This window comes from Medicago sativa, chromosome 7 (assembly GCF_051527215.1).
Source record: "Medicago sativa cultivar Bolivia chromosome 7, Bolivia_mono, whole genome shotgun sequence".
NCBI classification, from domain to species: Eukaryota; Viridiplantae; Streptophyta; class Magnoliopsida; order Fabales; family Fabaceae; genus Medicago; species Medicago sativa.
Genome location: NC_140755.1, coordinates 10,974,526 through 10,998,776, shown reverse-complemented (window position 1 = coordinate 10,998,776; position 24,251 = coordinate 10,974,526). Strand labels below are relative to the sequence as shown.

Here is a 24,251-nt window from a genome sequence, read left to right as displayed (position 1 = left end):
ATCAAGGATGTATTTTTATGTACGGATGAGTTGTATTGTATTATGATTTATACGAACGTGACTTGATGTAATTATTATTCATTCGTAAAATTTTATGTTGTATATTTTAATGTATCCAGTACTAATATTAACGCACGTGCTAGACTTTCTAGATACGTCTGGTATGTGTGTTACAGAAATGGTACTAGATTCGGAAAACTAGTAGCGGTACACCATAGTGAGAAATTGGAATGTATGATAGTGGAGTTGTCCACATATGGAATGTTAAGGCGTTGCTCGTAGGAACGACATAGCTTGCAGTAACTCCTGCTTTGAGTGCTAGAACTAGAACACAGGTTATGGAGAAAGCAAAACGGTAGGAAAGATTTCAGCATAAGCGGAGAGGCAAAACGGTAGGGAAGATTTCAGCATAAGCAGAGAGGCTGCATGAACATAGGTTGGTCGGCAACCACTAGCATTCCATCAAGCCCTTTTTACTTAATATGAAATGAGAAAAAGAGTATAAATCTTATTAAAGTGTGCAGGAGGAGTACAATTGGTATTTATATACAAGGCTATTGCACCTTGTTTGCGAGTTTGGAGGGGAGGGAAAGGGAAGGCTTCGAGGGGTGGTTAATTCGAGGGAAAATGAAAAAATCTTTCAAAAAATTAAGAGTTGTTTTTATAGAGAATGATAAATTAATGCATATGTCAATTTATTCTTGTAAACATTTTTCAACATTCTGATGGAAGCCTGTAAAGAGACTTTTCTTCTAGGAAGAGAAGATGTACCCGTAGTGAGGACGATTTGAGAATCCTCTAAAATTTGGTGTTCTCTTCTCCCTTTTCTTATTGATTGAAAATTGAAAAGTTAATTGATAGTTTAATCACTATACATAGATGACATTATCCTTTTGATTAAGCATAAAAAATAATTTTGTATATTGTGACATAATTTTAATTTCATGAGTTTATATTTAGTTTGATATTGTTATTGGTTTTGTGGATTACATTGTGTATCAATAGTTGATTGATTTATAACAATTCAAGTGTGAATTTATCGTTCAAAGTTGAATATTGCTTATCTTGTTATCATTCGTAGCTAGTGTTAAAACCGCGCTTGCCTGACCTTCCTCTTGGCCTTATCTAAAATAAATAAAAAACACGCTTAAATACTTTCACTTCATTTTTATTATTTATTTCTTATGTACATCATTCCAATCAAAACGCTTCACATCCTTGCAATCGAAATGAACTATTTGATTCCATCGATTTTTCTCAACCCTATAATAATTTAAATTAAACCATTTGCAATTTCTTAACATAAAAATCCTAGTAGTGCGACGATGGTAATATATTAGGTATGAGATAATATCTTCATTTATATCTCAAATTGGTGTTTTAAATCGCCAATTGCATGTTTTTATATTGGTTTATGAACCTTTGGAATCCAAAAACTCGTTGTATCACACAATTACGCCATTTTCAATTTCTTTACCCCAAAACCCTAGGAGCTCGGTGATGATAAGAAATTAGGTATGAGATCGTTTCATCATCTATATTTCAGGTCTGTTTTATATCGCCAATTTCATGTTTTTTCTATTGTTTTATGAAATTGAGTTTGTTGTTGAGTGCTAGAGTGTGAAAGCTAATAAATATTCCAAGGGGAGGAAAATCTACCTTTGGGATCTCGATGCAGCACACAATGACAATGAGTCCATTTGCAATTTCTTAGCACCAAAACTCTTGGAGCACGACAATGGTAAGAATTAGGTATATATGAGACACTTTCTTCTTAGAGATTTTTCTTGTAATTTATATATTGATGATTAAATTTTTAAAAAAATACAGTCAAATATGTTGTCTAGATTTTAAAAAAATTGATGCACCTCAATGATCATGAATATGAAATTGTAGATGCTTACCTATGATGTATTGATATATAAGTTATCAGTAAATTAATCTCACTACCATGATTTTCCAAATATTTTTTGTTTTTTGTACATTAAGATGTTACAATTTATGTTATTTTTTTATCATGAATAATTTGTGAATCATGTTATAATGTACGATAATGTAACCTTTGATGCTTTGTTTAGTTTGGACAGAAAAGATTCGTGTTGAAAATTAGAAATATTGACATATTATAAGGTTATTTCAAAGATTAACTATATGGCAATTAAGACGACATAATGGAATATCTTATTATATACAAATCTTTTTTGAAGATAATAAGGGTAATGATCTTTTAAATAATCATATTTACATTAATTTACTAAAACTTTATATATCAATATATATATATATATAACTGTCAAATATGTTTACATATTTTGATATCAACAAAATTATAATTAATAAGATATTGTTGGGTCACGGGGGGAGCTCAGGAGATCACCAACATTGGGTTCATAACAGCCACATATGTGAGGTGGAAACCACACTTTAACCAAAAACCTTAAGGTATTAGGTTTATGGGTCCTCTCACTTATAAAGTACTCAACCTTCAATTTTCTAAACAATGTAGGACTTCTAGCTGGAAATTTTTACACAACGATCTCCCACCTCAAGTGTAGTCCACCACTTCATCATGCCTATCCCTCAAGAAAAAATCATTTCATCCACAAACCCTTTCACTTGTACCGTTGTTGACACGTTCCATATCAACGGGACTCGGCACCTGGACACCCTTGGCTGGGAAGACTTTCGACACAGAGTTTATCAAACCCTTCGTCAATCCATGACTCTGATGCCGCTGTTAGCTCATGACGGGAGCCAGGGGGATTACCCACATTAGGCTTAGAGGAACCTCACAAGTGAGTTTATACACCATACTTTAACCCAAAACCTCAAGGTATTGGGTTTATTTGTCCTCTTTTGTATATAGTGATCATTCTTCACTTTTCTAAGCAATGTAGAACTTCTAATTCACACTTGCTACACAACATATATAAGCATGTAAGCAATAAAGTATTTGAAATAACGATACTTAATAAAGTACTAGGAATTCCATATAGGTGTAATATGGTAATTGTTTGATTAGTGTATATTTTTAAGTAATCTTGCATCTGATATTTTGAACGATTTTCAACGCTTGAGAAGATTACAGAAAAGTTTGATATGGTGAAGTACTTGAATCGATTTATCTATATAAATGCTAAAATGTGTGTGTGAGCGCGCGAGCGTGTGCTTATGTGTGTGTCTGTGTGAGTGAGGAAAAAGATAGTAATAAAAAACATCAAACTTATTATGTTTTATTGTAACAAGTACTGGGCTATGTTCAATCCCCATAAACAATATTATTTTCCATGATGGTACGTAAAATTTATAATGTTGGATAAGGTACTAACTATCAGTTTGGGTGGCAAATAAAAAAATCTGATAAAGATGTAAAATGTAACATTTTTATCTAAAAAATACTAAACTATTTTATTATATTGTTACTCACTTGGTAATAATAGTCAATATTCTTTCTAGCATATGTTCAAACACATTATAGTAATCAATAACACAAAAAATATCATAAGTTTATCATTTGAAAAAAAGTTTGTTATCATCAAATTATAATGTAATAGTTCTTTTGCCTTACTATTTTTCTCCCTTTTTTATGATTGAATATTTTCATGAATAAAATAAACTCTCAAAAGAAGGAGTAATAAATAATAGTAATAAAATATTAAGTTACCGAGAATATGAATCATCTCTTTTCTATATCAATAATCTATTCGTTCATAATCGATGAGACACCAACCTGCATTTAAGAACAGAGAGAGTATTAGCTTTCTTCTTCCCCTATCTTCATATCTCTTTTATCTTTTGTAGAATACAGTTTTTTCTATTTTTAATTTGATATTTGAATTAGTTGTTAATTCATAAATTATTTTATTTCATTAAAAAAAATCATCTATGGTTATTTGTTAAAATTTTCAGATTAATGTTACTTTAAAATAATGATAAATTTTTATGGTAGTAAATTTTAAAAGGATTTGAAAATATATTTTAATGGATCTTAGTGTAAAAGTAATTAACACCATTCTACAAAAAAAAAAAATGCAGGCAAGTATCCATAGTTAAAACAAGTAGTATAATAAAATCGTTGACACGATAATTGTCGATGTCACCTTCAATATTATTAAAAAAGCTACTACCACAAAATTAATATTATTTTAAAGAAAGAAATATGAATGTTTAAGAAATATCCATACTTGGATTTCACATTAAAAGAATTTTTTTATGATTTAACAAACCTATGAAAATCAAATAATTAATAGAAAAACCTGTTTTCTAGAAAGATCAAACAGATTTGTGAATTGTTGAAAAAGATAACTAATACATTGAACAATGACTAGATGCTTACTCAGCAAAAACTGTTTTCCAATTAGAAGTGACTATGATAGAAAAAAATCATAGCATTTCCATAGACGGAAAAACTCCATCTTTAATGTTTACCTTTTCAGGCGTGTTTATGACATACCCAATCGCCTGATGTATTTATTTAGAGTTTATCTTATTGGGTTAGAATCAATATAAAAAGGACCCCTTACTCCCCTAATTGGATGCACAATTTCAAAGTTAGAACCAATTACTTTTGAAATTTTTTGGTTTTCTAGTATTGTGTGTGTTTCTTCATTAAGGTATAATTTCAAAGCCTAGTCTTTATTATTGTTATTAGTTGTTTTTAATTTTGAGTTTGAACGATTGTAATTTACTTTGTTTTTGTTTTTTTACCGAGCGTGTAATGGATAAGTTGGTTTAAGGGGATCAAGTTAGTTTGTTTTTGTTCTTTATGTTTGAATTGAGACTTTATTTTCGATCATTTTTTAGGGATGATTTTACTATTTGAAGAGATATTAAAACTCGCAGATGATTTTGAATGATTTTTTTCGGGGTGTTGTAGATGATTGTTGGATTACTTTGATGCCAACAGTGTTGGGATGTCAGTAATTCTTAATGATGCATTTCAACTTTAAATTTTTGCTTAAAAAAATCACAAAGGTGTGTGGTTTTGTATAATTATTTATTTAAATTTGAGAAAAATATTAATACAATTTCTTTGGTTGGGATTGGTGAATGGTGCATGCAAGACCTTGTTTGTTTTAATTTTTTTTTTGAACAATTGTTTGTATTAAATTTTGATTAAGTCAAGTACGATTTTCTTTTTCTAAAGAGTTATTATCTTTTATATTGTAAAATTCATTTACCATGAGTAGAGATGCCCCTGAGAAGAACATGAACAATTTCTCGAGTGTTGGATAGGCATCATTTTTTTCCTGTTACTATTGTCAATTTAGCGTAATTTCTTTATCGCGTTTCATTTTTTTTTGTTTTAATCGTGTTTTAGGCATGGTTTTTATGCTTTTATTCTTTAACTTCAACACTTAGTAAATATCAGTTTTGTTGGTATGTCTAACCCTTTCATGCATGCTAGATGGTGAAAATGATGATGGATTTCTTGAGAACCCATACTAGTTTTTCTTAAGAAACTTTTTCTACACAACTTTTTTTTATGAGTGAGTGGGAAATGCATTAAGCTTTTTGGGGACCATAGAAATATTTGTAGAAATAGATTTGTTTTGTTTGAAACTAGGTGCCAACAAAGGCCACTTCAATATACTTTACGAGTATGACTTTACATGGATTGTCTTATGTAGAATTGTAGAGCATGAATGTCCACATTTGGCATTCTAGTAAATTTGTAGTAATCCAACAATATGATGTTGAGGTAACCTTTAAACTCAGCTTTAATAATGACAAAAAAAAAGCTCTGCTTTAATATAATATTCCATTATGATATGTTTGTACTGTTAAAATACCTTTGCAATTGTTAAAATTTACTTGTTTTGCCGTTAAGGGAATGCTCTTATTGACTAACAATTTATCTTTATTATTCTATGAACATTATATTATTATGGTGAGCATATGATGATTTCTACTATTTCAATATTCTTAAATATTTTAAACATCCAGGGACTGCCAAATATTTTCGTTGCTCAAGGTCTAGTAGTAAAAATGGAAGAGAAACCTTCAAAGGCATTGGGTGGAGTTTCACTCAGTCAAAAGCGAAAGAGGGATGCCCAATGTGTTGAACGTCAGACTGGAGTTTCGGCACCAACAAATGTGGTTGACAAACAAATGACGTTGGCTAGAGATGTATGCACACCAGATGATTCTTGTCCTGATATTTCCAAGTCATTGGTTAGTTATTATTTGAACTATAAGAAAAGTGGGATACCAAAACGTTTGATGTTTTATAAAAATGGTAGATGGATTAACTATCCAGAGGATGTTGTTGACTTGGTTAAGAAAGATTTCAAAACTAAGAAGGCATTTGTAGAGGTAGAGTTAGATGGCCAGGAGGTTGTGCTAGATTTTTTGCATATGTATCAGGTGGATCTAAAAACATGTTTGCAACAACCCATTGCTTGGGTTGATGAGGAAGGGAATTACTTTTTCCCTAAAGCTGACGGTCATGCTATCACTACCAAAATGGGAGTTGGATTTGTTTCTATAGCTAATAAGCAAGATTTAGATTATTATACTGAATCTTTATATGGAATATTGGATGTGGATTATGTACAGAAGATGTTTCTTAAAGGAATGGGTTCTTTTGGCATTAGCGAGTCTAATATTGTTGACATTTATCGCAACTCGGGAAGGTTAATGCAAACACGACTGCAGTTATTCCAGAAGCAAGCTAATATCACAAATGGAGTTCGAGGGGATGCTAATGTTCGATATGCGTGGCTTGCTTGTTCTAAAAAGGAATTGTCAACAATGATGGAATATGGACTTAGTCACTATGAGCTATCTCCGCCCAGATGCATATATGGCTTTGGTGTTCATCTTGCAGCTGTTACCTACCCTTCTCTCTGGTTAGTTATTATATGATCAACATTGAACCTCATACATTTTTATTATTATTGTTGTTGTTGTTGTTGTTGTTGTTATTATATCAAGATTATTCTGTTGGATTTCTCAGAGGATTTAGTTTTCCCATGTTCACAGTTCACTTTATTGTGATGTCGACGAAAAGGGAATTAAGTATATGCTCTGTAACACCCATACTAGACGTATCTAGAATGTCTAGCACGTGCGTTAAGTTTAGTATTGGATACATTAAAAATTTACAACAAAACAGCTACAAATGAATATATATAACCAAATGCGTTCGTACGTAATATTACAACTCAACTTCTCTAAAATAATATGAATGCATCCTTGATTATCCATGTCATCCTGCAGCAGGTACGAACGAACACTTGTTGCATCATCCATTCAGCTACTAGCTTGCTAATCCAACCTGTTTATCTGAAACAAATAAGGATTGGGATGAGACATAATGTCTCAGTGAGTTCCCCTAAATCCTAGGCTATAGGTAACCTCAAGGGGAAACCTACGGTCACCACGTGTCTAAAATACAACCTGCCGGTTGATTATACGTGTGTGGGGACTACCATACTTAGACGGTCGTGCATACTAGGGCCGTCTTAGTCTTATCTCACTTGTTATAGGCTTCACATCCTATACGTGTCATGGCGGTCGAGGGGAAACTAAAACCGCAATGCCAAGAATACGCTCTACGTATCGAGGCCTAAGCATACTATAATCATGACACAATTCTAAACCGGACGATTAGGGGAAACCTAAGATCGTCATCGGTATATCTTTCTCTATCCTTGCTCTATGCATAACTATGTTGTATCTAACAACATATTCTACCTTGCTATCATACTAGTTCTTGACGATCTACGTCTATGTTCTACTATTCTTGACGATCTACGTCAAGGCTCTACTATTCTTGACGATCTACGTCAAGGCTCTATGACATAACATAGTATATCTAATAATATGCACAGTCAGATTCATTCATTAAGTTAGCGTTTAACAAACAAATATTATCTGAGTTCATTTTACGGAAAGCCCCGAGTGGAGTAACCCCGAGCGCAATCCCTATATATCCGATGGAAACCTATCTAAGGTATAACCAACGGCACTCCTGCAGTGACGTGCGGGATCCTTACGGCTAACCCCATTTCACCTAATGGAAACCTCTTGAACCAACCTAGTGTGGACACAAGAGACACGACCACTACATCTTACTTACTAAGTGACATGCGGGTTCCTTACGGCTAACCCCGTTTCACCTAATGGAAACCCCTTGCACCAACCTAATGTGGACACAAGAGACATGGCACCTTAACTTTAAAGTCTTGGTCTATAAATGCATGAGTATTAAATCTATGCTAGCTATCTCTTTTACCTCGGATGCCTATACGATCCAACTAGAGGTAAACTATATGCTTGTTTAACTTGCTCTGTGAAGAGATGTCTAATCAATTCACGTCTTGCCACACTCGTATGGCACTCTAACTTCTATGCGAAGAGAATACTCTATGTCACTTCGCGTCTAAGCAAGCATACTACTCATGCCTAGCATTCTATTCTTTACTAATTATTCTAGTTCTGGACAAGCTATGTCAAGGCTCTATTTTCATCCCATGCCTAGCTCTTTGCTACCCGAATAACTCGGCTAAAGCTCTCTATGCCAACCTTGCCATACATGTTAAGATTACCATGTTTTCCATTTCAAGAATCATTTGATGTTATGTGCATTGCCTAGATGTTGTTTTAGGGTTATAAAGTTATAAAACGTTGAAAGAAAAGCATCGGAACGCACCACCGACCCACACTGAGCCAACAGCCAAAAAGCATGTTGGCTGGTCCAGAGGGCTGCGCTAATAGCGCCCCTGGAGCGTGGCTTTTCTGGGGAGCTACGCTATTAGCGTAGAATTTCGCTAATAGCGTAGTTCTTCGGGTCTGTGGTACCAAATTTCCAATTTTTGACCCAAAACTCATTCTAATGGTTCCTGCAATGCACCAAAACATCCAGCAACATACATATACATTTCTAAACTTATTTCATAGCAATATTAACATGTACCAAGCAAGATCAAGGCAAGGGTATAAAATTCTCATTTTCCTAAAATTAACATAATACATGTTTTTCTTGCAAAATCAAACACATAATCCCAAAGGTGGGTTCTATCTAAGAACTCACATGATAATTGCAGCACCTAACAAGCTTTGATCCATCTTGCTCAAGCTCAAACCCTAACTTCCAAGTTCCTCTAATCATGCTAAACTTCTCCTTCTTGATGTTTCTTGCTCACAAAGCTTCTTTGATTCATGCTTGATCACTAATCCCATGTGTTAGGAAGTTTAGAAAGATTATGGTAGAGAGGGAGAGTGGCGTGGCTAGAGAGAAGGGAGAGAACAATTCTTTCTCTCAAACCTAGAGAGAGAAAGTGAAGTGGGAAATGAGATATTTTTCCCCAAAATCGCTTATATACTCCTTTGTGCGAGTTTACTTAAATGTCCTTCGTCTCAGTCGTGTTTACCTGACTCTGATACATAACTCATGCTTGACTGATATTACTCATTAATATCTTTCGTCGTACTTAACTTTATTCATCATGCTCACTTTCTATGAATCTTAGTCCTCTGATACATTTAGCAGATGAAATTTCCATTAGCTGATGAGCGGGATGTTACACTCTACCCCCCTTAAAAAAATTTCGTCCTCGAAATTTAGAAATCATCTACAATCATTGCTGCGGCTAAAACCTGCCTTCTTTGGTTTCTGCTATACAATGTCTGATCAAAACCACTTTAGGGAGGTTGAAGAATACTTTTCTCAACAAAGCATGTAATTCATCCTTTTTCTCATTCCGCATATAATTGAACATGGTCTCTTCCATGTTACTATCTTCCTCAAATCTCAGAACTATCTGAGAACATAGTGATTTAAAACTAACTTTTGTCATATGAGGATTGCTTGTCTCGGATCTATTCCTTCTCTGATTCGCATGAACTCTGCATCTAAGTAACTTTTCTCTATCTGAAACACTCAGGATTTGCCTTTAAACTGGAGTTCTACTGATATCCAGGTTTGCCCTGCAGTGCTTACGTGTATCTAACACAGCTTATCATGCATACATCTTATCACACATACATAATCTTTCTTGCCGCACCATGCGACTTTTGCCTCTTACTAATGCTACTTATCTTGATGATTCTACTCATCTCTAATCATAATCTTATGAAACCTTTTTATCTCTTCATAATCTCCCTGTACTGCAAGTCATGGGTAACTTGTCTAGCTTGGCATGAAGAAGTGAAATCAACTACACTAATTCATCTGACAATCTATTAACCTATCTGGCGGTTCACATGCTCTTGAAACTTTCTACCAAGTCCTTTTGCACTTGCATTGAACACTCTAAGCACAAATCCGTGCATCCCGTATGACATTAATATCACATGAGCCTTATCATTCATTTAAAAAAAACTTTACCCTCTATAGTTTCTGCATACCTTCTAATGCCACTGCTTGTTAGTTAATAACGATACTCATTCTAGCTTTTGTTTCTAAAAGTTTCTAAACTTTGGTACATAAGTTCTTGGAATGAATAAATACACGACTAGAAAAATATCATTTTAAAACTGAGTCTATACTAGTACTGCAGAACCACAGGACGAGTCTCTATATCTGAAAAAGGTTTTACGACTCTCCTTCATACTTGTCTCTAACAAGCTGGTCCTGAAGTCTGTACGTCTTAAGTGAGCTTACTCGCTTACAACGTATCTCATCAGTTTTAACAATATGAAATTTCATGTTTTTAAAATAAACACCGTTCCAAGTTCCTCAGTACCAATCTTAACTTTAAAAGTTATAAAATCATGGCTTGACACCATTCTGGAAAGTATCGTTATCATTTAACAAGTATGGTATAAGAGGGTATGTACTTCGTCAGGCATAACTCATAAATTGTACTCCATTAACATAGCACATACTCTTTCTGACTAACCAACAGCTCTTCTACGAATTCGACATCACCAAAAAGGCAACTCGATTAATTCATCTGTGTTAACTCTAGTCTTTCTCATCTTACCTGAGTGAAGATGCTTTCTTTAAACTTTTACTTTAATCATTACTGGCTGCATAAGCATCTATACTTACTTAACATAACGAGAACTCCTCGCTTTCCACATAATACTTCTCACTGAAATGGTATCTCTATCTCGAACATTTTTCACAAAAATTCTTACTACAAAATTCCATGTTCCATGGCTACTGTTCGCAACTTAATTAATTATTTAACTTCCGTTGCGCTACTCTGATTCCCACCGGTTGGCTTCAACCAATACTCTGATCCGTTGAGAGAAGTGAACTTTATTCTTCTTCTATCATTACATTAATATCTGATTGAACTCTGCTCGATACTTCTATGTTGCAGGCTACTCTGCAACCTTGCTCTACTCTTTGCTAGTAAGATTGAATCTCAAAGAAACTTACCTCTGGACATATCAATGTCATACTTACTCTTATTCCTGAGCAACTTAACTCAAGGAGCACATCTTTGCTATTACATAACTACTATTCCATGAAGCACGCTTACAACATCCCATGGTAGACTAATCTTGCACTCGGACATACTTCCTTATGCATCTAACACTGTAGCTTCGTATCTCGCATACTATGTTTTGCTCAATCCTTCCTATGCTTGCTCGTTAATTTTTTTTTTTTTTTCTTTCTAATAAAATTTCGTAAATTAGCACACGGGTCATTGACGTTGATGATTTTTCTACTAAATAAAAACATATACTGAATCTATGTCCCAATTGTTACTCTAAATTCACAGAACGAGTTAACAACACATACGTGCCATCAAGTCTTAGTTCTAGTGAGTTTAGCCCAACTACGCGAGTCGTAACAAATTGGTACCTACAAAATTTCATTTTGAGTTTCAAAAATGTCAACTTCAATCACCCATATGCGTATGTCTTTCTAAAATCATGTAACTTTACAACTCAGCATCCTAACGAGCCTTCGCAAGTTCTTCAAGCAAAACATAGATTCGAGGGGTACTCTTAACTCTGCGAAATCCAAAATCCTCGTGATTTCATATGACTTTGCACCATTTAACTTCTTGCTTCACGACTTCACATCTGTGACTTCCATTCTAGATACTGGTGCCTCTAAACTTTTGGTCTAAACTCATTCTTATTCTTGACACATTAACTTCCAAAGTCACGTTAACCGAATCGATTTTCGTTGATGGTTGCCCATGCCTTTTTCCCTTTTTAAAACTTTAGGGGGTGATATGCATTCGTCACTCGATATCAAAACAATTTCTCGTTGCATAAAAGATGGTGAAAACAACTCCTCAATAGTCACTGCATTCCCTAGAGACGAACTAAAAGTTTTCGGAAAAAACCGAAAATTTCGCTCCAGGTTCGCTATTGACGAGTTTCTTCAACTCAATTTTTTTTTTAAAACATACTTTGCATAAGTTTTTATTTCTCAAGTAACCTAATGCACATCATTCTTTCCTAGCATCATAAAATATTCTACACATATGCATGGCAAGCATCAACCTAATTCGATACGATTCTCGGCACTTTAGAAACTAATGCTTCATTCCTGATAACATAAAACTCTCACTGGATCCTTTTCTGCTACGAGTAGCTTACTTCTCTGCGTTGCCGCTTAACGTAGCTTCCCGAACACTAGAATCTTGTTTACTTTGAACATTCAAGTCCACAACTTCAATAACATAACGCTAATCCTGAGAGTCCACTAATCCCGTCAACCTACGTCGACTGCTCTCTATCTTGTAGCCTTGCGCTTACTTTCTGGAATACAATTCCGTTCCAACTACGACCCTTACTGAAGCTTCAGGTCCTGCTAAGATATTTCTGTATTCTTCACTTAAGGGTATATGAAGTATCATTAACAACTTACCCAACACTATCGGAACGGCCCTTCTCAACATTCTCTTACATTCCCGGAGGATTCATACTTCTACTTGCTTAGTTCACCGGCCACCTACTGGCACGATCAACTTCTTACTAGTACTCATTTCGAGCTCTCACTTCCGAGTTCACACTTTCCGGTGTATCTTCATCACATACTTCGTTCCTCCAGGGTCCTATTCAGCTCTCAGGCATCCATTCTAATCGTCGAATGCTAAATTGAGTTGATCAGGCTCAACTAACAACAACAACTAGAACATCTACCCGGAATCCAATGGTCCCACTACCTTTGTTGTAACTTAATGACCCAAGGCACGATCTGAATCGACCTGCTCTGATACCAAATGTAACACCCATACTAGACGTATCTAGAATGTCTAGCACGTGCGTTAAGTTTAGTATTGGATACATTAAAAATTTACAACAAAACAGCTACAAATGAATATATATAACCAAATGCGTTCGTACGTAATATTACAACTCAACTTCTCTAAAATAATATGAATGCATCCTTGATTATCCATGTCATCCTGCAGCAGGTACGAACGAACACTTGTTGCATCATCCATTCAGCTACTAGCTTGCTAATCCAACCTGTTTATCTGAAACAAATAAGGATTGGGATGAGACATAATGTCTCAGTGAGTTCCCCTAAATCCTAGGCTATAGGTAACCTCAAGGGGAAACCTACGGTCACCACGTGTCTAAAATACAACCTGCCGGTTGATTATACGTGTGTGGGGACTACCATACTTAGACGGTCGTGCATACTAGGGCCGTCTTAGTCTTATCTCACTTGTTATAGGCTTCACATCCTATACGTGTCATGGCGGTCGAGGGGAAACTAAAACCGCAATGCCAAGAATACGCTCTACGTATCGAGGCCTAAGCATACTATAATCATGACACAATTCTAAACCGGACGATTAGGGGAAACCTAAGATCGTCATCGGTATATCTTTCTCTATCCTTGCTCTATGCATAACTATGTTGTATCTAACAACATATTCTACCTTGCTATCATACTAGTTCTTGACGATCTACGTCTATGTTCTACTATTCTTGACGATCTACGTCAAGGCTCTACTATTCTTGACGATCTACGTCAAGGCTCTATGACATAACATAGTATATCTAATAATATGCACAGTCAGATTCATTCATTAAGTTAGCGTTTAACAAACAAATATTATCTGAGTTCATTTTACGGAAAGCCCCGAGTGGAGTAACCCCGAGCGCAATCCCTATATATCCGATGGAAACCTATCTAAGGTATAACCAACGGCACTCCTGCAGTGACGTGCGGGATCCTTACGGCTAACCCCATTTCACCTAATGGAAACCTCTTGAACCAACCTAGTGTGGACACAAGAGACACGACCACTACATCTTACTTACTAAGTGACATGCGGGTTCCTTACGGCTAACCCCGTTTCACCTAATGGAAACCCCTTGCACCAACCTAATGTGGACACAAGAGACATGGCACCTTAACTTTAAAGTCTTGGTCTATAAATGCATGAGTATTAAATCTATGCTAGCTATCTCTTTTACCTCGGATGCCTATACGATCCAACTAGAGGTAAACTATATGCTTGTTTAACTTGCTCTGTGAAGAGATGTCTAATCAATTCACGTCTTGCCACACTCGTATGGCACTCTAACTTCTATGCGAAGAGAATACTCTATGTCACTTCGCGTCTAAGCAAGCATACTACTCATGCCTAGCATTCTATTCTTTACTAATTATTCTAGTTCTTGACAAGCTATGTCAAGGCTCTATTTTCATCCCATGCCTAGCTCTTTGCTACCCGAATAACTCGGCTAAAGCTCTCTATGCCAACCTTGCCATACATGTTAAGATTACCATGTTTTCCATTTCAAGAATCATTTGATGTTATGTGCATTGCCTAGATGTTGTTTTGGGGTTATAAAGTTATAAAACGTTGAAAGAAAAGCATCGGAACGCACCACCGACCCACACTGAGCCAACAGCCAAAAAGCATGTTGGCTGGTCCAGAGGGCTGCGCTAATAGCGCCCCTGGAGCGTGGCTTTTCTGGGGAGCTACGCTATTAGCGTAGAATTTCGCTAATAGCGTAGTTCTTCGGGTCTGTGGTACCAAATTTCCAATTTTTGACCCAAAACTCATTCTAATGGTTCCTGCAATGCACCAAAACATCCAGCAACATACATATACATTTCTAAACTTATTTCATAGCAATATTAACATGTACCAAGCAAGATCAAGGCAAGGGTATAAAATTCTCATTTTCCTAAAATTAACATAATACATGTTTTTCTTGCAAAATCAAACACATAATCCCAAAGGTGGGTTCTATCTAAGAACTCACATGATAATTGCAGCACCTAACAAGCTTTGATCCATCTTGCTCAAGCTCAAACCCTAACTTCCAAGTTCCTCTAATCATGCTAAACTTCTCCTTCTTGATGTTTCTTGCTCACAAAGCTTCTTTGATTCATGCTTGATCACTAATCCCATGTGTTAGGAAGTTTAGAAAGATTATGGTAGAGAGGGAGAGTGGCGTGGCTAGAGAGAAGGGAGAGAACAATTCTTTCTCTCAAACCTAGAGAGAGAAAGTGAAGTGGGAAATGAGATATTTTTCCCCAAAATCGCTTATATACTCCTTTGTGCGAGTTTACTTAAATGTCCTTCGTCTCAGTCGTGTTTACCTGGCTCTGATACATAACTCATGCTTGACTGATATTACTCATTAATATCTTTCGTCGTACTTAACTTTATTCATCATGCTCACTTTCTATGAATCTTAGTCCTCTGATACATTTAGCAGATGAAATTTCCATTAGCTGATGAGCGGGATGTTACACTCTACCCCCCTTAAAAAAATTTCGTCCTCGAAATTTAGAAATCATCTACAATCATTGCTGCGGCTAAAACCTGCCTTCTTTGGTTTCTGCTATACAATGTCTGATCAAAACCACTTTAGGGAGGTTGAAGAATACTTTTCTCAACAAAGCATGTAATTCATCCTTTTTCTCATTCCGCATATAATTGAACATGGTCTCTTCCATGTTACTATCTTCCTCAAATCTCAGAACTATCTGAGAACATAGTGATTTAAAACTAACTTTTGTCATATGAGGATTGCTTGTCTCGGATCTATTCCTTCTCTGATTCGCATGAACTCTGCATCTAAGTAACTTTTCTCTATCTGAAACACTCAGGATTTGCCTTTAAACTGGAGTTCTACTGATATCCAGGTTTGCCCTGCAGTGCTTACGTGTATCTAACACAGCTTATCATGCATACATCTTATCACACATACATAATCTTTCTTGCCGCACCATGCGACTTTTGCCTCTTACTAATGCTACTTATCTTGATGATTCTACTCATCTCTAATCATAATCTTATGAAACCTTTTTATCTCTTCATAATCTCCCTGTACTGCAAGTCATGGGTAACTTGTCTAGCTTGGCATGAAGAAGTGAAATCAACTACACTAATTCATCTGACAATCTATTAACCTATCTGGCGGTTCACATGCTCTTGAAACTTTCTACCAAGTCCTTTTGCACTTGCATTGAACACTCTAAGCACAAATCCGTGCATCCCGTATGACATTAATATCACATGAGCCTTATCATTCATTTAAAAAAAACTTTACCCTCTATAGTTTCTGCATACCTTCTAATGCCACTGCTTGTTAGTTAATAACGATACTCATTCTAGCTTTTGTTTCTAAAAGTTTCTAAACTTTGGTACATAAGTTCTTGGAATGAATAAATACACGACTAGAAAAATATCATTTTAAAACTGAGTCTATACTAGTACTGCAGAACCACAGGACGAGTCTCTATATCTGAAAAAGGTTTTACGACTCTCCTTCATACTTGTCTCTAACAAGCTGGTCCTGAAGTCTGTACGTCTTAAGTGAGCTTACTCGCTTACAACGTATCTCATCAGTTTTAACAATATGAAATTTCATGTTTTTAAAATAAACACCGTTCCAAGTTCCTCAGTACCAATCTTAACTTTAAAAGTTATAAAATCATGGCTTGACACCATTCTGGAAAGTATCGTTATCATTTAACAAGTATGGTATAAGAGGGTATGTACTTCGTCAGGCATAACTCATAAATTGTACTCCATTAACATAGCACATACTCTTTCTGACTAACCAACAGCTCTTCTACGAATTCGACATCACCAAAAAGGCAACTCGATTAATTCATCTGTGTTAACTCTAGTCTTTCTCATCTTACCTGAGTGAAGATGCTTTCTTTAAACTTTTACTTTAATCATTACTGGCTGCATAAGCATCTATACTTACTTAACATAACGAGAACTCCTCGCTTTCCACATAATACTTCTCACTGAAATGGTATCTCTATCTCGAACATTTTTCACAAAAATTCTTACTACAAAATTCCATGTTCCATGGCTACTGTTCGCAACTTAATTAATTATTTAACTTCCGTTGCGCTACTCTGATTCCCACCGGTTGGCTTCAACCAATACTCTGATCCGTTGAGAGAAGTGAACTTTATTCTTCTTCTATCATTACATTAATATCTGATTGAACTCTGCTCGATACTTCTATGTTGCAGGCTACTCTGCAACCTTGCTCTACTCTTTGCTAGTAAGATTGAATCTCAAAGAAACTTACCTCTGGACATATCAATGTCATACTTACTCTTATTCCTGAGCAACTTAACTCAAGGAGCACATCTTTGCTATTACATAACTACTATTCCATGAAGCACGCTTACAACATCCCATGGTAGACTAATCTTGCACTCGGACATACTTCCTTATGCATCTAACACTGTAGCTTCGTATCTCGCATACTATGTTTTGCTCAATCCTTCCTATGCTTGCTCGTTAATTTTTTTTTTTTCTTTCTAATAAAATTTCGTAAATTAGCACACGGGTCATTGACGTTGATGATTTTTCTACTAAATAAAAACATATACTGAATCTATGTCCCAATTGTTACTCTAAATTCACAGAACGAGTTAACAACACATACGTGCCATCAAGTCTTAGTTCTAGTGAGTTTAGCCCAACTACGCGAGTCGTAACAAATTGGTACCTACAAAATTTCATTTTGAGTTTCAAAAATGTCAACTTCAATCACCCATATGCGTATGTCTTTCTAAAATCATGTAACTTTACAACTCAGCATCCTAACGAGCCTTCGCAAGTTCTTCAAGCAAAACATAGATTCGAGGGGTACTCTTAACTCTGCGAAATCCAAAATCCTCGTGATTTCATATGACTTTGCACCATTTAACTTCTTGCTTCACGACTTCACATCTGTGACTTCCATTCTAGATACTGGTGCCTCTAAACTTTTGGTCTAAACTCATTCTTATTCTTGACACATTAACTTCCAAAGTCACGTTAACCGAATCGATTTTCGTTGATGGTTGCCCATGCCTTTTTCCCTTTTTAAAACTTTAGGGGGTGATATGCATTCGTCACTCGATATCAAAACAATTTCTCGTTGCATAAAAGATGGTGAAAACAACTCCTCAATAGTCACTGCATTCCCTAGAGACGAACTAAAAGTTTTCGGAAAAAACCAAAAATTTCGCTCCAGGTTCGCTATTGACGAGTTTCTTCAACTCAATTTTTTTTTTAAAACATACTTTGCATAAGTTTTTATTTCTCAAGTAACCTAATGCACATCATTCTTTCCTAGCATCATAAAATATTCTACACATATGCATGGCAAGCATCAACCTAATTCGATACGATTCTCGGCACTTTAGAAACTAATGCTTCATTCCTGATAACATAAAACTCTCACTGGATCCTTTTCTGCTACGAGTAGCTTACTTCTCTGCGTTGCCGCTTAACGTAGCTTCCCGAACACTAGAATCTTGTTTACTTTGAACATTCAAGTCCACAACTTCAATAACATAACGCTAATCCTGAGAGTCCACTAATCCCGTCAACCTACGTCGACTGCTCTCTATCTTGTAGCCTTGCGCTTACTTTCTGGAATACAATTCCGTTCCAACTACGACCCTTACTGAAGCTTCAGGTCCTGCTAAGATATTTCTGTATTCTTCACTTAAGGGTATATGAAGTATCATTAACAACTTACCCAACACTATCGGAACGGCCCTTCTCAACATTCTCTTACATTCCCGGAGGATTCATACTTCTACTTGCTTAGTTCACCGGCCACCTACTGGCACGATCAACTTCTTACTAGTACTCATTTCGAGCTCTCACTTCCGAGTTCACACTTTCCGGTGTATCTTCATCACATACTTCGTTCCTCCAGGGTCCTATTCAGCTCTCAGGCATCCATTCTAATCGTCGAATGCTAAATTGAGTTGATCAGGCTCAACTAACAACAACAACTAGAACATCTACCCGGAATCCAATGGTCCCACTACCTTTGTTGTAACTTAATGACCCAAGGCACGATCTGAATCGACCTGCTCTGATACCAAATGTAACACCCATACTAGACGTATCTAGAATGTCTAGCACGTGCGTTAAGTTTAGTATTGGATACATTAAAAATTTACAACAAAACAGCTACAAATGAATATATATAACCAAATGCGTTCGTACGTAATATTACAACTCAACTTCTCTAAAATAATATGAATGCATCCTTGATTATCCATGTCATCCTGCAGCAGGTACGAACGAACACTTGTTGCATCATCCATTCAGCTACTAGCTTGCTAATCCAACCTGTTTATCTGAAACAAATAAGGATTGGGATGAGACATAATGTCTCAGTGAGTTCCCCTAAATCCTAGGCTATAGGTAACCTCAAGGGGAAACCTACGGTCACCACGTGTCTAAAATACAACCTGCCGGTTGATTATACGTGTGTGGGGACTACCATACTTAGACGGTCGTGCATACTAGGGCCGTCTTAGTCTTATCTCACTTGTTATAGGCTTCACATCCTATACGTGTCATGGCGGTCGAGGGGAAACTAAAACCGCAATGCCAAGAATACGCTCTACGTATCGAGGCCTAAGCATACTATAATCATGACACAATTCTAAACCGGACGATTAGGGGAAACCTAAGATCGTCATCGGTATATCTTTCTCTATCCTTGCTCTATGCATAACTATGTTGTATCTAACAACATATTCTACCTTGCTATCATACTAGTTCTTGACGATCTACGTCTATGTTCTACTATTCTTGATGATCTACGTCAAGGCTCTACTATTCTTGACGATCTACGTCAAGGCTCTATGACATAACATAGTATATCTAATAATATGCACAGTCAGATTCATTCATTAAGTTAGCGTTTAACAAACAAATATTATCTGAGTTCATTTTACGGAAAGCCCCGAGTGGAGTAACCCCGAGCGCAATCCCTATATATCCGATGGAAACCTATCTAAGGTATAACCAACGGCACTCCTGCAGTGACGTGCGGGATCCTTACGGCTAACCCCATTTCACCTAATGGAAACCTCTTGAACCAACCTAGTGTGGACACAAGAGACACGACCACTACATCTTACTTACTAAGTGACATGCGGGTTCCTTACGGCTAACCCCGTTTCACCTAATGGAAACCCCTTGCACCAACCTAATGTGGACACAAGAGACATGGCACCTTAACTTTAAAGTCTTGGTCTATAAATGCATGAGTATTAAATCTATGCTAGCTATCTCTTTTACCTCGGATGCCTATACGATCCAACTAGAGGTAAACTATATGCTTGTTTAACTTGCTCTGTGAAGAGATGTCTAATCAATTCACGTCTTGCCACACTCGTATGGCACTCTAACTTCTATGCGAAGAGAATACTCTATGTCACTTCGCGTCTAAGCAAGCATACTACTCATGCCTAGCATTCTATTCTTTACTAATTATTCTAGTTCTTGACAAGCTATGTCAAGGCTCTATTTTCATCCCATGCCTAGCTCTTTGCTACCCGAATAACTCGGCTAAAGCTCTCTATGCCAACCTTGCCATACATGTTAAGATTACCATGTTTTCCATTTCAAGAATCATTTGATGTTATGTGCATTGCCTAGATGTTGTTTTGGGGTTATAAAGTTATAAAACGTTGAAAGAAAAGCATCGGAACGCACCACCGACCCACACTGAGCCAACAGCCAAAAAGAATGTTGGCTGGTCCAGAGGGCTGCGCTAATAGCGCCCCTGGAGCGTGGCTTTTCTGGGGAGCTACGCTATTAGCGTAGAATTTCGCTAATAGCGTAGTTCTTCGGGTCTGTGGTACCAAATTTCCAATTTTTGACCCAAAACTCATTCTAATGGTTCCTGCAATGCACCAAAACATCCAGCAACATACATATACATTTCTAAACTTATTTCATAGCAATATTAACATGTACCAAGCAAGATCAAGGCAAGGGTATAAAATTCTCATTTTCCTAAAATTAACATAATACATGTTTTTCTTGCAAAATCAAACACATAATCCCAAAGGTGGGTTCTATCTAAGAACTCACATGATAATTGCAGCACCTAACAAGCTTTGATCCATCTTTCTCAAGCTCAAACCCTAACTTCCAAGTTCCTCTAATCATGCTAAACTTCTCCTTCTTGATGTTTCTTGCTCACAAAGCTTCTTTGATTCATGCTTGATCACTAATCCCATGTGTTAGGAAGTTTAGAAAGATTATGGTAGAGAGGGAGAGTGGCGTGGCTAGAGAGAAGGGAGAGAACAATTCTTTCTCTCAAACCTAGAGAGAGAAAGTGAAGTGGGAAATGAGATATTTTTCCCCAAAATCGCTTATATACTCCTTTGTGCGAGTTTACTTAAATGTCCTTCGTCTCAGTCGTGTTTACCTGACTCTGATACATAACTCATGCTTGACTGATATTACTCATTAATATCTTTCGTCGTACTTAACTTTATTCATCATGCTCACTTTCTATGAATCTTAGTCCTCTGATACATTTAGCAGATGAAATTTCCATTAGCTGATGAGCGGGATGTTACATGCTCCTATGTCGTGTCATAATGGGGAACATGGAGCTTCTTCGTCCTGGCACTAATCAACTTCGTTCAAGTGGTTGCGAATACGATAATGGGGTGGATGATGTTCAATGCCCAAAGTGCTATGTGGTTTGGAACATGAATATGAACACACACATTTATCCAGAATTCGTTGTTAGCTTCAAGCACCCTTTGGTTTTTGAAGGTAATGTAATGTAATGTAATGTAATGTAATGTTCCTTTAATATTTCTTTCAACGACGGAAAAGTCTTCTTGATCATGACACATGATGTTTTTGTTTTTGTTTTGTAACAGGAAATTTTTGTTCAAATGAGTGTAAGAAAAAAGGCTGTCAACATTCTACAGTGGGCACTGTAAGATTTTTATCGAGTTTTGCTTCTTATGTTTTTCTAGTTTTCTATGTAAAAGGCAATGTTATCACCAAATTTTTTAACTGTTTTTAAAATCTAACAACGATTTCTTTAGTTTACAGCTTTCCATTCTAATATTTCTTTTATCTTATGATTTTAACCCATTCATGTGCAACATTTTGTGGCATTCATCTTTTGAGATTCATCTGCTGGTTTTAATCCTATACTTATTTTGTTTTATTACTTTTATCCAAACAATTTTGGTTTGTGGGATGCCTTAGGTAAAAGCTACTAGTGTTCCTGCTAACATCAGAAGAACTCCAAGTTCCACCAGGCTGCCTTTACCCATGCCTTTTTCCGTGCTTTTATCTTCCATGAGAAACATTGTTCCTTCTCATACTATGTTTCTTATTGACGCCCAATACGCGTTGTTGATGGTATGTAAATGATGTCCAATTTATGCTTATGTCTTAAATAGTAAAATATCACTAATGTATCACGTCGTGCTTGTGCAGACAAGGAAGATTACTTGTGCTGATTTTGTGTCGAAGTTGAGGTCGATTGTTGGAAACAATGTACTGAAATCTGCAATATATAATGTTGTATCCAAGGTACTGAATTTATTTAATTTTCTATAAGTTTATTTGGTTTGAAGTACTATATATCTTTTGATCTTGTTTCGTCTCTACCCATTAAAATTACTTGAAGTTGTAGTTACTAATGTTATGCTTAACTTTTGTATTGTGTAATCATATGATCTATCTCTTGCAATTTGATTGTGCCTCCTAATGTTTAGTTGGCTTCTTGCAGAGACCACCAGGTGGTGGATCGAATGGCTCAAACGTTAAGCAAGAATGAGACTTTAAAATGAGGAGGCAGAGATCTTTCACTTCGAGTTATCTATTGTCAACATAAAGTTGTGACATTGTTTTCTTCTAGGAGATTTTTTTTTTTAATTTCATTTTATCATCTAATTTTCAGTTTTGAGCTGGAACTGTAGCACATGTTTGATTCTGGAAATTGTAGTGGTTTATGTTGAAATGTCTATTGATCATATGTATTCAAACCTGTTTATGAGATTTTGGTGTCGTGAGACAAAACTAAAATTTGGGCCCTAACTAATAAGCAATTTAAAAAAATTGAATTCCCAAAGTGTAAAAGTCATTTACTTGAAGATAATACTTTTTAGGCTTAAACGCACTTTTGGCCCCCTAACTTTGCCATAGTTGCGATTTTGGTCTTCTATTAAAAAAAACCACTTTCCAACCCCCTAAGTTTTTCTCTTTTGCAATATTCAAGCCCCCTTGATTTTGACTGGGTCAACACCCATGTGGCTCCTCACTTAAGTGAGTTGGATGTCACGTGTGTAATTTTTTAATTAAAATATATATAAAAAAGCATATGTGTATTTCTTTAATTAAAAAATAAAATAAGATGGAGAAGGAATGAACACGTCTCTCTCTCGCTCTCCCTCTCTCTCTCTCTCTCTCTCTCTCTCTCTCTCTCTCTCTCTCACACACACTCCCACACACACACACAAAATCTTACTTCTACTCCAACTCTCAAACTTATTAATGGGTGAAGAAAGAAAATCCCAACAAGGGCTTTTTGTTTTCGTCACTCCATCCACCTTCTCTCTTTTCCACCCACCCTTTCTACAAACTGCGTTGTTTCTCTCTCTTGCTCTAGATCAACAACGACCATAACACAATTCTCCTTTTTTTAGTCTTTTTCTATTTCAAATTTCATAACTGAAGGATAAACATGTAACTACTGATAAAGAGAAGGGAGCTAAACAAATTCTATATGTATTTATGACCAAAAGAATCTTACAACTAATCAATTCTCTCTACAAACATATACTTACGCACATTAACCAAACCAGTACCATTCAGCAAAGTGAATAAGTGACAATAATGGAAACCAGTACCATGGAAACATTGAAATTTCACGGGCATTACTTCAGGCGATACATATACTATGTTTTGATTTTGACTAGATTAGATTAGTCTAGGAAGGTTACATTTCTGATCATTAATTTTTCTTGGGTTCTCCCGACTATCAGCGGATATGATACTAAAATGTAATGTGGTTATGTTGTAAAATTAGTCTAATCCATTGGATTATTTTGTTGT

The 24,251-nt window shown here is 36.1% G+C and overlaps 1 protein-coding gene across 1 annotated transcript; it reads left to right on the top strand.

Moving 5' to 3' along the window:
• Positions 1–5,988: 5,988 nt before the first annotated feature.
• Positions 5,989–23,097, top strand: LOC146904195 (inactive poly [ADP-ribose] polymerase RCD1-like). Its single transcript, XM_085724786.1, has 7 exons — positions 5,989–6,851; positions 6,985–7,024; positions 21,749–21,950; positions 22,061–22,119; positions 22,398–22,553; positions 22,632–22,727; positions 22,927–23,097. Exons 1-7 carry the CDS (start codon positions 5,989–5,991, stop codon positions 22,972–22,974), a joined length of 1,464 nt encoding a protein of 487 aa, XP_085580912.1. The 3' UTR covers positions 22,975–23,097.
• The last annotated feature ends 1,154 nt before the right edge of the window (positions 23,098–24,251 follow it).

Bases quoted from the DNA above. Each gene is read 5' to 3' on its own strand.
- LOC146904195 (XM_085724786.1), top strand. From the start codon at position 5,989: ATGGAAGAGAAACCTTCAAAGGCATTGGGTGGAGTTTCACTCAGTCAA. The intron at 6,852-6,984 runs GTTAGTTATTAT...CCATGTTCACAG, and splicing joins GTTACCTACCCTTCTCTCTG to TTCACTTTATTGTGATGTCG. The intron at 22,554-22,631 runs GTATGTAAATGA...GTGCTTGTGCAG, and splicing joins CCCAATACGCGTTGTTGATG to ACAAGGAAGATTACTTGTGC.